Source organism: Notamacropus eugenii, chromosome 1 (assembly GCF_028372415.1).
Source record: "Notamacropus eugenii isolate mMacEug1 chromosome 1, mMacEug1.pri_v2, whole genome shotgun sequence".
Taxonomy (NCBI): domain Eukaryota; kingdom Metazoa; phylum Chordata; class Mammalia; order Diprotodontia; family Macropodidae; genus Notamacropus; species Notamacropus eugenii.
The window spans coordinates 199,082,081-199,094,159 of NC_092872.1; the positions used below are offsets into that span (position 1 = coordinate 199,082,081).

The window sequence follows — 12,079 nt, forward strand, 5'->3', positions numbered from 1 at the left end:
AAAAACATAACATTTAATATCAAGGTAACTCTGGACTTAATGTTTTTACCTTCCTAATATAAAATATTCATTTTGCATTTATACCTGCTGCAGAAGTCGGAGAATAGTATTGTTCTGCAATTGTGGGACATATTGTTGCAGTTCAGGTTCTTTTTCAGCTTGATCTCGCACCCAATTTAGAACCTACAAAGACATTAAGCAAAAAATTCAGTTATATTATCCTTAAATGATACTGAAAATACAGTAATTATGGAACCACAGTAAAACCATGGAATAAATGTCAGGAAACTTTTATGAATGCTAAAAGTTTTGACAAGAATACCAATTTGCTCATCTTTCCTGAAGGAACAAACTAGATATTGATCATGTTTTTAATTTACCTACAAAAGTTTATTTAGCATATGAGAAGCATCTTTTCTCTTTAAAAAAATGACAAGAAAATCAATGAAATTTGCACAAAGTTCACTGAAACATCATTTTAAAATGGCATACTTCTTGGGAAGAAGTTTCTGTTCTTCTCAGACAGTTAATTCTAGCCCAAACTCCAGGAAAGAAGAGGCTCAAGTCAGCTATTTCTTTACTCTCGTAATGTAACTAAAAATTTTCACAACACGAACACTTACCTTTGTAACCCGATCACAGAGCTTTAGTGGGTTGAATTCCACCTCCAGCCAATTATAAAGATCCTTTACTTCTGGAACAACATATTGTAATACGTTGAATCTAACCTAAAGTAAACAGTTAAAATAGGCATAAACATTATAGTTTACTATTAACATATAAAGGTAATTGACTTTATACTGGCTGTAAACCAAAACCAGACTCACAGGACTGGAAAGCTGAAAAGGTTTTAGACATCTACAGCTGTAATTCACTATACAGAATGAACGCAATCTTGAAAAGCTGACTATATAGGTCAATATTCACAATTTGTTATCTTCTCATTAACTTCCATTTTAAAATTAGAGATTTTTCTCTCAGAAAATATATTTCCTATTAATGATCATTCATTTAAATTAACTACAAATTAAGACAATTGAAAAAAATTCAAAGAAATAGTTTTGCAATACTCTTCTGGCTTATATTTGCTTACTGACTCTTAACTTAGCTAGTCTAAGCAAAAAGAAACAAACTTCAGGCAACAAGCCAAAAACAATTCTCTTTACCACTTAAAATTTCTTCCTTTATAAATAAACTTATATTTCTTGACATTCACTTCTAGAACACTAGCTCAAGTCACAAGTGTTAGTGGCTCTGCTAAAATTTAACATCCTTTTTGTCAGTTATTCGTTTATTAATGCCTTCCAGGATTCACCTAATTCCTTTTCTTACCTTAAGCTTTGATCACTGCAATAGCTTCCCTGAGCTATTCCTCCCACCCTGAGCCACTATACTTGGCCCAACAACATCCAATAAATCATCAATCAAGAACACAAGCTATAATACTCATCCCAAAAACCCATCTCTTCTCTGTTCAAAATCTCCCCTCGTCACCACATACAGAATTAATTCTAAACTCCTTAAGCAATGTTCTTCTTAATCTATTCCTACCCAACACTTTTAGTATGCAACAGGTGAGAGTAGTCTATGCAGCGTCCAACACAGACCCTGCTTGGTCCCCAACTTTAAATTATTTGCTCTGCCTGAAGTCTCTTTCCTACTTCTCTGTCCCCTACAAGTCCTGGAAACAACTTGAACTAACAATTAAGTACCATCTCTCCTAACATATTATTGCATCTGTCTATAATACTCATAAATCTTAGATTCCTCCTAAGTTCCTTGAGAACAAAGTAAGAATCAGGTTCAAGTCTTATTCTTCCTAGTGCTTTTAGCATTACAGTACACATAAAACGTACAGTATTCAACAATACTAGGTGTATCCTGATAAAAATAAATCACCTAAAAGCTATAACTAATATTTCTAAATTTTCTGTATACAGCAAGTGAAAAGAGCCAGTTATGCTTGTTAATATAAAACTGAAGTGACAAAAGAATAAACAATTAATGGAACATGATGAAAGAAAAAACCACTACTGCTTTATTAAAATGGGTGCAGTGGCAGGGAAATTAAGGCTTAAAGCGAGACACATTTTTGGATCTCTAAAAGAAAGTCTTTAATGTCTGAATAAAATCATGTTGGAAGGCAGGGGGGAAGGGATGTTTACCACCCATGTTTAATGAAGCTCTTAAAAATTGTTCTCTAGAAAAAAAAATTCTTTGATAGTTAAGTACCTATCAGGCTTTCACTATAAACCCTTCTCAGGATTGTTGTAAGCTAAGTAACTTCCCAAGGGGGGCCATTTCTGATCATCCTGTTGTGTATCTGGTCACTGGACCCAGATGGCCCTGGAGGAGAAAGTGAGGCTGGTGACCTTGCACAGCCCTCCCTTACTTATATCCAATTCATTTGCAAGTCATGGCATCATCTTCCCAACATCATGGTCCTCTTTGAGAATGAAGGACAAACAAAAACAACAGTAACACTTCTCAAAAGAGACTTGTCCAATCAGTTGCTAACTTTTCTTCCCTTCATTGCTCCTTTCTTGAGGTCATGACTACACGGCTTCTTAGGAAAGATATGTCATTCTCAGGCTGCAGTATGTTGGTTCCAGATAGTGCCTATCTCTTAAGCAGGAGAAAGTAATATTTGGAGTATTAATTATTTCTCTCAGATAAGCAAGAACAGAGTTTCAAAAAGTGACTTTGCCACAAAGGGCTGATATGTGCCCTCCTACAGCCAATCATATAGTTATCCTTACTTGGACATCTCTTTTCCCTATGACCTCTCACAACGCTCACCTTGATTTACATTGCCTCTTCTACTAAATTGTGCCTAATCTTGACTACCCAGAACATCAGCATTTCTGGAAGATCCACTAACTGTAGTCATTTTTGTTGACAATTTCCTTAAAGCTCCATAGGTTTTACTTTAGCATCACAAATGATCAGAATTCTTTCATAATCAAGATACTTATAGATGTTTATAAGTATTTAAGGAACCTCTTTTTGCAGTGGCTAAGAACTGGAAAATGACAGGATACCCATCAATTAGGGAATGGTTGAACAAGTTGTGGGACATGGCTGTAATGAATTATTGCTATAAGAAATGACAAGCAGGATGATTTCAGAAAACTCTCCAAAGACATGAACTGATGCACAGCGAAAGCAACAGAACCAGGAGAACATGGTTAACAGTAATAGCAATACCATATGATGAACAACATGAGTTAGCAATTCTCAGCAATATTGTAACAACACAAGACAAACCTAAAGGACTGATGATGAAAAATGCTACCCACCTCCAGAGAACGAACTGAAGGTGTCTGAACACAGACCAAAGCATATTATTTTTCTTTCCTGGTTCGTTTTCTTCCACAAAATGAGTAATACGGAAATAAAATTTACACGACTGCACATTTACAACCTATATTTGATTACTTACTGTCTTAGGCAGAGGGGAGTGCAGACAGGGAGGGATAAAATTTGGAATTCAAAACTTAAAAATGCTAAAAATTGTTTTTTACATGTAATTGTGGGAAAACGTATTTTAAAAAATAGACATTTTATATGTTTAATATGAATGTATATGTAGAGCCTATATCAGATTACATGATATCTTGGAGTGGGGAGAAAAATTTGGAACTTAAAATCTTATGGATGTGAATGTTGAAAACTAAAACATTTTTTTAAATAAACATTTTAAAAGGATGACAAAAAGGTCAAATAATAAAAACAAAAAAGAAATTCAGAGTTTTTTCAAAGCACCTCATGTTTATCATTATATTTTTCTCCAAACTACTACTTGTTTGAAAGGGACTGGCAGCAGTACTATTCCAAGTTATGCTGCTAATTAACCTTCTATAAATTATATAGCACATCAGAAATAACACTGCTCACAATACAATGAAAGCAGGTCAATGAAATGTGCACAAGCATACCTGTGGAAAATAAAATGACAGCTTGGAAATTTACCAAAAAAACCCATTCAAATCACGTAAAAAAACATAATATTCAATCTGGACAATGGTGGACTTTTTACATCTGTTTCCCCATGGTTAGAATGTTTGCCCTCTTCACTTTTTCCTCTAAATTTAAAACTCAATTTCAATTCCACCTTCTGCAGAAAGTCTTTCCCAATCCCATAGCTCTCTCCCCACATAGAATTACCTGTACTATCTTCCCTCTATTACATTCCATTTTCACTGTACATAGGTTGTATGTATATCATGGCTCCCTTATTCGAATGTGAGCTCTTTGAGGTCCATATTTTTGTCTCTCTCTGTGATCTCAGTGCTTAGCAAAGTGTCTGGCACATAGTTAGCACTTGATAATTGCCTTGAGATTGCTTAAATTACATTTACTATGTAAATAATCTTAATAGATATGAAGAAAATTATGTTTCCTATGTCAGAACTACAGCATCATACTTATTTATACCACATTTAGTTACCAGGGACTAAAATTCACTATTAGGACTGTCCTGGAGGAAATTCCTCTCACAACTCTTTAGCCCTGTTAGATACTGTGCATTTCCCTTGCCATTATTAAATACCAAAATCCATTAGGAAGTATTACAAACTAATTCTTACAATTTCTCTAATCACAAAATTTTAAAAGGGACTTTTGTCCTATACTTGTATCAAAGCTTTCTGAAATGTTTCTAGTTAACCAGCGGAATCATTTTCCCCTTTGTAATCCTAGCATGATTCTGAATGGATTTACTCCTTAGAAATAAAAAAGAAACTTGATGGTAGTTACAGGGTGCAGACTGCTCAAATTTTTACCTACCATATCATTAATAAGAACAATGCGTGTTGGTGGAGCCTGGAGACCTAATAGTGTTGCAAGGCGACGTTGCTTTTCAACTATGATACCGTCCATATCCAGAAGCCGAGCAATATCAGTACGCTCTGGAGTAATAGGAATGGAAAGTGTGGCTAAAAGAACTCTAGTTGACATTCTGTTGAAAACAAAGTTACAAAAGAATCTTTTAACTTGATATTCACACAGCAATCCCAATTACTAATCTGACAATCTATTCAAGTTGAATTCAATGTTTTCATTATGACAAATTTAAAAGTAGTTTCACCCTGTAGAGTGAATATATGGGGGAAGAGATACTTTTCTGGTAGATGATTCTTCTGTAGGTAACAAAAAGGAAATGCCAAACTTCCAATTTTTGTCTAAGGACTTAGAACTGAAATTTAGACCACTTAGTATAGGAAAATCAGAAATCTGTGATGCTATCACATCACACAATCAAGAATTGTAAACAAGAACATGTGAAATGTATTACTTAGTTAGCTTGTAATTATCCATAGGGAATTCTTCATGCATCGTGACATAACAGGAAAAAAAAAAAAAGGTAATGTGGTTAATTCCACCTCCAAACTAAAGCGTATACCCCATCTTAACATCTAGGGACTCAACCCTACCAAATCGGGAAAGGAGAGAACAGGATACAGATTACAGAGTCTAAAAGGATCAGGCAAAATCTAGGATATGTAACATTAAGGGTCACCCTCAGAATTCTTTAGACAAGGCCGAGGCAACAAATAGAATGGGCTTTCTTTTGTTTTACAGACCTTTCTACAGTAAATTTATTCATTTGATTTTACTTTGCTTTCAGGTACCTAATAAAGAAACTTAAAAAAAACTCAACCTTTGTCTCAGTTGATCTAAATAGGAAATGACTAGGTCACTCAGCCCTAGGAAACTAAGGGGAATATAGTAATCCCTTAGAAGTTGTACATGCTAGTGAAAGCAGTAAAAAACAGGGCACTATCAGGAAATCAGGAAAAGCTGTGGTAGAGAACACAGGGCTCAGTAGTGAGAGCAGTTCTCCTTTCTAAAGAAATTCTTCAGAGTTTCCCTTATCTTGTCAAATTCAAAATATCAAAGAATATTCTTTGAAAGGTAAAAACACTCAGATGAAAGGCTGTGTTTATGTTTAAATAGGACTCAGTTCATTATGAATAATGCACTCTCAATCCTAAAATACGAACATTCAAACAAATTAGGAAAGTTTAAACAAATTAACTCTCACTTTACCTCTGCATCTCTTCTTGGGTAAGATTCTTTCTCATTTCTCTAGACAGATGGTAAAGTCGGTGGAGAGTGGATGCATGAAAAAGAGCATTCCCAGACTTCCAGAACACAGTTGAAACTTTGTTATAGTAATTTGCCATCAGCTGAGGCTTAGGTGGCTTTTTAGATAATGAAAATAAGCCATGAATGTCTTCTACTGCTTTGAATGCTTCCTGAAAAATCAAGATAAACCTCAAATTCAGCATGCATAAAACACAACACACGACTCAATGACTAAAAAATACACATGTACAAGTAACATGTTATATATCTCAGATGTACTACATGTTTTCAAATGGGGCTCACTCACATGCAAAGCTAATAAGCATTAGAATACTCTGTAGATGATGTTCTTCATGTATGATTAAGTCAAATGGAATGCATTATCAATAAAGTGCCCAGTAAGATTCACTCACTAAGTAAACAAAATAAGATCTAAACAGGTTCAGTTACTATGAAGACTTAGAGTTTTTGATCAAAAGCATACCTGCCACAGTTCCATACTAATAGCACTGTCCAATTGTACAAGCCTCGTTTCCAGATGCATAGACTGGCTCTCAGGATTATTAAGATTGATTGCTGTACTTTGGTTGTGGTGGCGTTGGATCTGTGACAAGTGCATCCTTAAATTGTCACACAGCTTACGGAACTCAGCCTTACGAGTATACTGGAGGCAAAATTTGAAGGCTATGGATAGAAATGTTAAATTTATTAATATTTTTCCATAGCTCACAAGTTTTGCAGGATGAATTTTACCAACATTTGAGGAGGCTTAATTATATCTAAGAGATATATCAAGTTATCACAACTGTCTTGGCACCAAAGTCATCACCATCATCAGCTATCATGCTTTAAGGTATCCCAAACCTCTAGAAAATACTTAGTTAATCAAATTCCAAAACAAGATCTTTCAAAAGAGATATCTATAATTAAAAGCTAATTGTCAAGCTTCCTAGTTTTGAAGTCTATGAAAAATAAAATTTTCTACTCTCAATAGGTTATAATTCAATAACAGAGAATTACCAATAGAGAATATATCATTCAACTAACATCATGCAAGCATTGTAATTTCATTTTCACAAAAACTACATGTTCAGGAACACTAGTATTTAATTGAGCACATGGAAATATAAATTTCTTGCTCCTTTTAAATATAATTCAAAAGTTATTTAAGTACACAGTAATAAAACAGTGCCACGGTTTTTAAAATTATAACTTATTTTCTCAAATACCTTAAAAAATGCAAATATTTCATATAAAGGCCAAAATTAATGTAAGCAAGTGAAATGATAGTATTTCTCATCTCAATGGAGGTTAGTATCAATAATCTTAAGAAAAATATATGGTTCAATGTGGTTTGAGTCAAAGTTACAATTTAGCTCTAACAGCCTATCATATAAGTCAATAACTGAAAAACATAATTCACAATTACATAAGCAACAAGATATATATCTGCGATGTACTACATGTTTTCCTATGTAGCTCACTCACAAGCAGAACTTATTAATAAGCATTAGGCTTATCATGAATGTTTAAGTCAAAGCAAAACACTGATTTAATGAAATTCATTATCAATAAAGTGCCAAGTAAGAGTTACTAAGTAAATAAAATAAGATTTATACAAGTTCATTTACTATGAAGAATAGTTTTAACTTTACAGTCCTGGTTTTGAAAATAATAATTTTAACAAAAACTTACTGACAGAAGAAGCAGTACATTATGGTATGGTGCATAATAAACATTATTCCCAAGGGCTGCCATACTAAAGTTTAGTAAGGAAGTAACAACCTACTTATCTAAAGGCAAAACTTGCAGCAAGTCTAGTCATGTTCTAGTGAAGCTCAAGGTGGGAAAATGTTTCTGAGTGGAAAATAGCTGCCCAAATTCCTTGCTCTGCACTCTGTAGGAAAGTTAGGGTCACCTTTTGACATCTGGTCAAGCATAGATAAAAGGCAGTGTATTATAGCTACATAAAACACTGATAAACTAAAAGGGGCAGTAAGACAGCAAATAATCCTACACATCTCACAAAGCTTGAGATTTTCACTGCACAGCACATAAATAACGTTTATAATGATCACAGCAAGGTTATGTAGAATTTAATAAACTTTAAGTATATAGTATTTTTAGGATTCCACTATAAAATGTATAAAATAAATTTCTGCCTTTTAAGAAGCTAAGATTCAGGTACCAAGAAAATCCACCATGTTAGATAAAATGAAATGTTTTAGCAGCTTCTCAGGACTACTTTGTTTTCTAAACATTTATCAGCACATTTTCTTAAAGACCCTACTCTTATGTACAACATTTTCAGCCATAAATTTATCTAAACTCAGCTCAATCTAATCCTTACACTTCAAAATAAATTTATACCAGTCATTTTTCATTACAGCTTAAAAGACCAGCAAACAAATGTAACTAATTAGGCCACTTTCAAGATAAGGAGTTTAATCATTTGAAATTCAAAATTATCTGTAAGATAATATAGTTTAAAATAAAATTTTCAAGTCCCTTCATCCACATTCTATGTCTTTATTTTACCTTGCTGGGCGATATCATGGTAGAGACGCTCTACTCTAGAGTTATTTCGTAGAAGGTCCAAACACTGTCGATATGATTCCCAAAGAAATTTAACCCAGGGAGTTAAAAGTAATCTGTCAGTACGATCCTGAGTATCTTCGCCACTTACAGCACTTAGGAGAACACTACAAGTGGGAAGAAATACTGAGTGTAAACAATTTTTCACATCACTATCTGAATCAAAAAACTAAAATCATCAATGACTGCCATTAAAAGAAGACATAATGGTATAAATCAATCATAGAAAGCTATGCTTCTGTTAGTTATGAAAAACATTTACTCCTAATCTTAACCAATATACTAGTACAAAGATCAGAATATTTTCCAACCATTGGCAATACAAATTAAATAAGCAGCTCAAACACTTGAGAGCCGAAATAAATTATATTTTCAGATTTTATTACCTGTGTATGTCTCTTACGGTAATTTTTTTTATTCATAGGAAAAATAAATGTCTATTACTAAAATCTTACCATATTGGTCACAATGTAGTTTAGAATCACTGACCCTTACGATTGGAAAGTACCTCAAAGATCACCTAGTTCAACCTGGACCCAAAAAGAAATCCGTGCTACAACATCCCTGACAAATCCAACCTCGAATAACTCTAGGAATTGGGAACCAAAAGAAACCGTTTCCTTCTGGGGCACATCTGATAAGTAGGAACTTCCCCCTTCTATCAGGGTCAAAATCTGCTTCTTTCTTAATTCCCTAATTCTGCCATCTGGGGCAAAGAAGAAATTTTATTACCCTTCCAAACAACAAAGGTTCGAATACTTAAATCTAGCTATCATACCTACCTATGACTTCTCCCTTAGGCTAAATATCTGCACACAGTTCTTTCAACCAAATCTCAAGTGGGCAAGTTCCCAATTACCTTTCTCAGAACACACTCCAGTTTGTCCTTCCTAAGAAGCTCCCAAAGCTGAACACAAAACACTTATCCCTTCCACATCATGGCTGTTAGGGGCATACACCCCATTATCTAGAAAATTTGCATAAAAATTGTTGGTCCTCCCTTTGTACCAGAGAAGTCTGAATTGTTTCTTTTTCTTTTAAGAAGTCTGAATTGTTTCTTTTATTGGGTATTTATAGTACCAACATATATTTTATGCATTTCTGAGTTTCTAAATGTTTTCTGTGTCATCTACTGGCCTTTGTGTATCTTCTGCAAAGCTCCCAAAAAATTCCCATTTAATTTCTTGTGCCAATCTGTGATATATTAAAACTGCAACAAGCAAAAAACACAATATGGAAAAGATAACTGTACTCTCAATACAGTCTCAGGGGAGAATATGGCAGCACTGTCACCTCCTTTTTTCTTGAGAATATGCCTCTTTTATTGGAGCCTAAGATGGCCCTTAACTATTTTGACTGTAAAAATCATACTAAATTTGCAGTGCCCTTTCAATCTACTAAAAAACCCCAAATCTTTTCCCAGTCACATAAACTGTCATCCTTAAATAAATCTCTCCTCAATCCTACATTTGTGCTAGTTATTTCTTCAACCCAAGTCTTTACATTGGTCCATATTAAATTTTTTCTTATCAAATTCAGCCCAACATCCTAGCCTATTGAGATCTTTAGTGGATTCTATTATCCATATCAAGTCTTAGATAAGTAACATGAGAAAACTGATAAGCATCCCTTCTTTGTCTTCATCAAAACTTAGCAATATTTCACTAGAGCTTTCCACTAGCAAATTTCCTTGAAATAGATCTATTAATGACATTTTGGGTACAGTGAGGCGGCCTCAATCTTTCCTCTTCAAAAAGTCTGACCTGGGAGAATAGGAAAGTTAACTGTATAAAATGTGGATACTTAAATTACACAAATGCACATGCCAAAAAGTGACACTGATTATGTGACAAATAGCTTTCATGCTGGCCAGATTTTTTTCCCTAGCTTGATGATAGAATAAGAGGAATGTGTAGCTAAAATGGCACAGGCCTGCATTAGTCTTATCTACAAAGGCTTATTCTACATTTGTAATGTTCAGTCTTCAGTACTCTCAGATATTAAGTACTATGTACAAAGGTTTTGTTGTTTGGGGATTTGTTTTGTTTTTTTAAACAAAACTTCATAAAGAAACCTGGCCTCTGTTATGTGGGTACTGTGCAAACGGGTGACAAGGAGGGGAAGGATGGCCAGCGGTTGTCACTTGGTTCAGTATTAGTCAATGGCACTCACCTCTCAGGAGTTTGAATATTATCCAAATCTTCTATATCTAAGACCATTTGTTGTGATTCTTCCTTAGCAGCTTCAGTTTTTTCTTCAGCCAACTTCAAGTACGCCCTAACTACATCCTCTAAGGATTTGATGTTCACCTACAGGTATGCATAGCCAGAGCAAATGAAATTAGTTTCACAATACTTCTGAAACACAAATTCTAAAATTAATAATAATTATAAAGCACAGGCTCATGCTGAGTGACAGCAATTGCAAATTTTAAGAAAAAGCAAACTCCTGCAAATCACTAAGAGAGTATAAAAATTCTTATGAATGAATAGTAAAGTACCTGCCTTTCACAAGTCTTACCTGCTGACAAATATTTTTATACTGATATAATCCTTCCTTAGCCAGGTGACTTTTACGGAGGTCCACACACAGTTCCAGGTATTTCAGCATAATAGGCTCATGTATTTTTTGCCATGTCCGATGTTTTTTACTTTTCATAACATCGTAGAGAACATCAAGGGCAGGTTGCTTCTTGCCAACTTCAAGAAATTCTGAAAGTTAATTCAGAAGATCAGAATCAGTTACATAAACATCAAATTCCAAACTTCATTTTAAAAGATTTATTGATTCTTTTCTTTTTAACATCAGTCATTTTTAGATACATTCAGAGCTCCCAACCCATGAACCCTCCTTTCTCAGGAAGTCAAAGAGGGTGACAATGAATGAGATTTGACAGGATATAAAACCTTTCACACCTGTACCCACTCCCATCCTCTTAAGTATTCATTTTTTAAAAACCACTTCTGAACTTGTTACCAATCAGAAAGTGACTCTGAAGTGCAGGTTATAGTAGATAAAAAAAGCTGGTCCTGCCATCAAGAAAAAAACAGCTGCAAAGCCTGCTCCTCATTACTACCTATGGAACCAGGGGTAAGCATTTAGCCTGTCAGAGACTCAGTTTCCTGAAAGGGAAAATGGTGATAGTAAACTCTGCAGCATTGTGAGGTTCAAATGAGATCATGTATTTAAAAGCATATTACAAAAGTTAAATGCTATGCAAATGTCAATTACTAACTATCCAAACAGTTCAGATATATGATTATGAAGTTAGGACAAAGATGTAGTATGTATATCTAAATCAAAGCAATATCTTTAAAAAAAAAAAAACAACCCCATTAGAGGACAAAGACCTCCTGAAAATTTTTAAATCAGGAAAAAGTGGGTATTATCCGAT

General features: G+C 34.3%; 1 protein-coding gene and 1 non-coding gene across 2 annotated transcripts in view; both read right to left on the reverse strand.

The window, feature by feature from the left end:
• Window positions 1-12,079, reverse strand: part of EIF3A (eukaryotic translation initiation factor 3 subunit A) — a 38,028-nt gene that overhangs the window by 15,573 nt on the left and 10,376 nt on the right. Inside the window, exons 2-9 of the mRNA XM_072623904.1 lie at window positions 11,206-11,396; window positions 10,858-10,994; window positions 8,629-8,792; window positions 6,575-6,774; window positions 6,052-6,260; window positions 4,789-4,960; window positions 624-728; window positions 85-183 (exon numbers count right to left, since the gene is read on the reverse strand). Coding sequence (XP_072480005.1) covers window positions 85-183; window positions 624-728; window positions 4,789-4,960; window positions 6,052-6,260; window positions 6,575-6,774; window positions 8,629-8,792; window positions 10,858-10,994; window positions 11,206-11,396 — 1,277 coding nt within the window. The remainder of the gene's footprint in view (window positions 1-84; window positions 184-623; window positions 729-4,788; window positions 4,961-6,051; window positions 6,261-6,574; window positions 6,775-8,628; window positions 8,793-10,857; window positions 10,995-11,205; window positions 11,397-12,079) is intronic.
• On the reverse strand, window positions 3,801-3,930 carry LOC140521866 (small nucleolar RNA SNORA19). Its single transcript, XR_011973145.1, has one exon. It is a non-coding gene; the product is annotated as a small nucleolar RNA SNORA19 (small nucleolar RNA).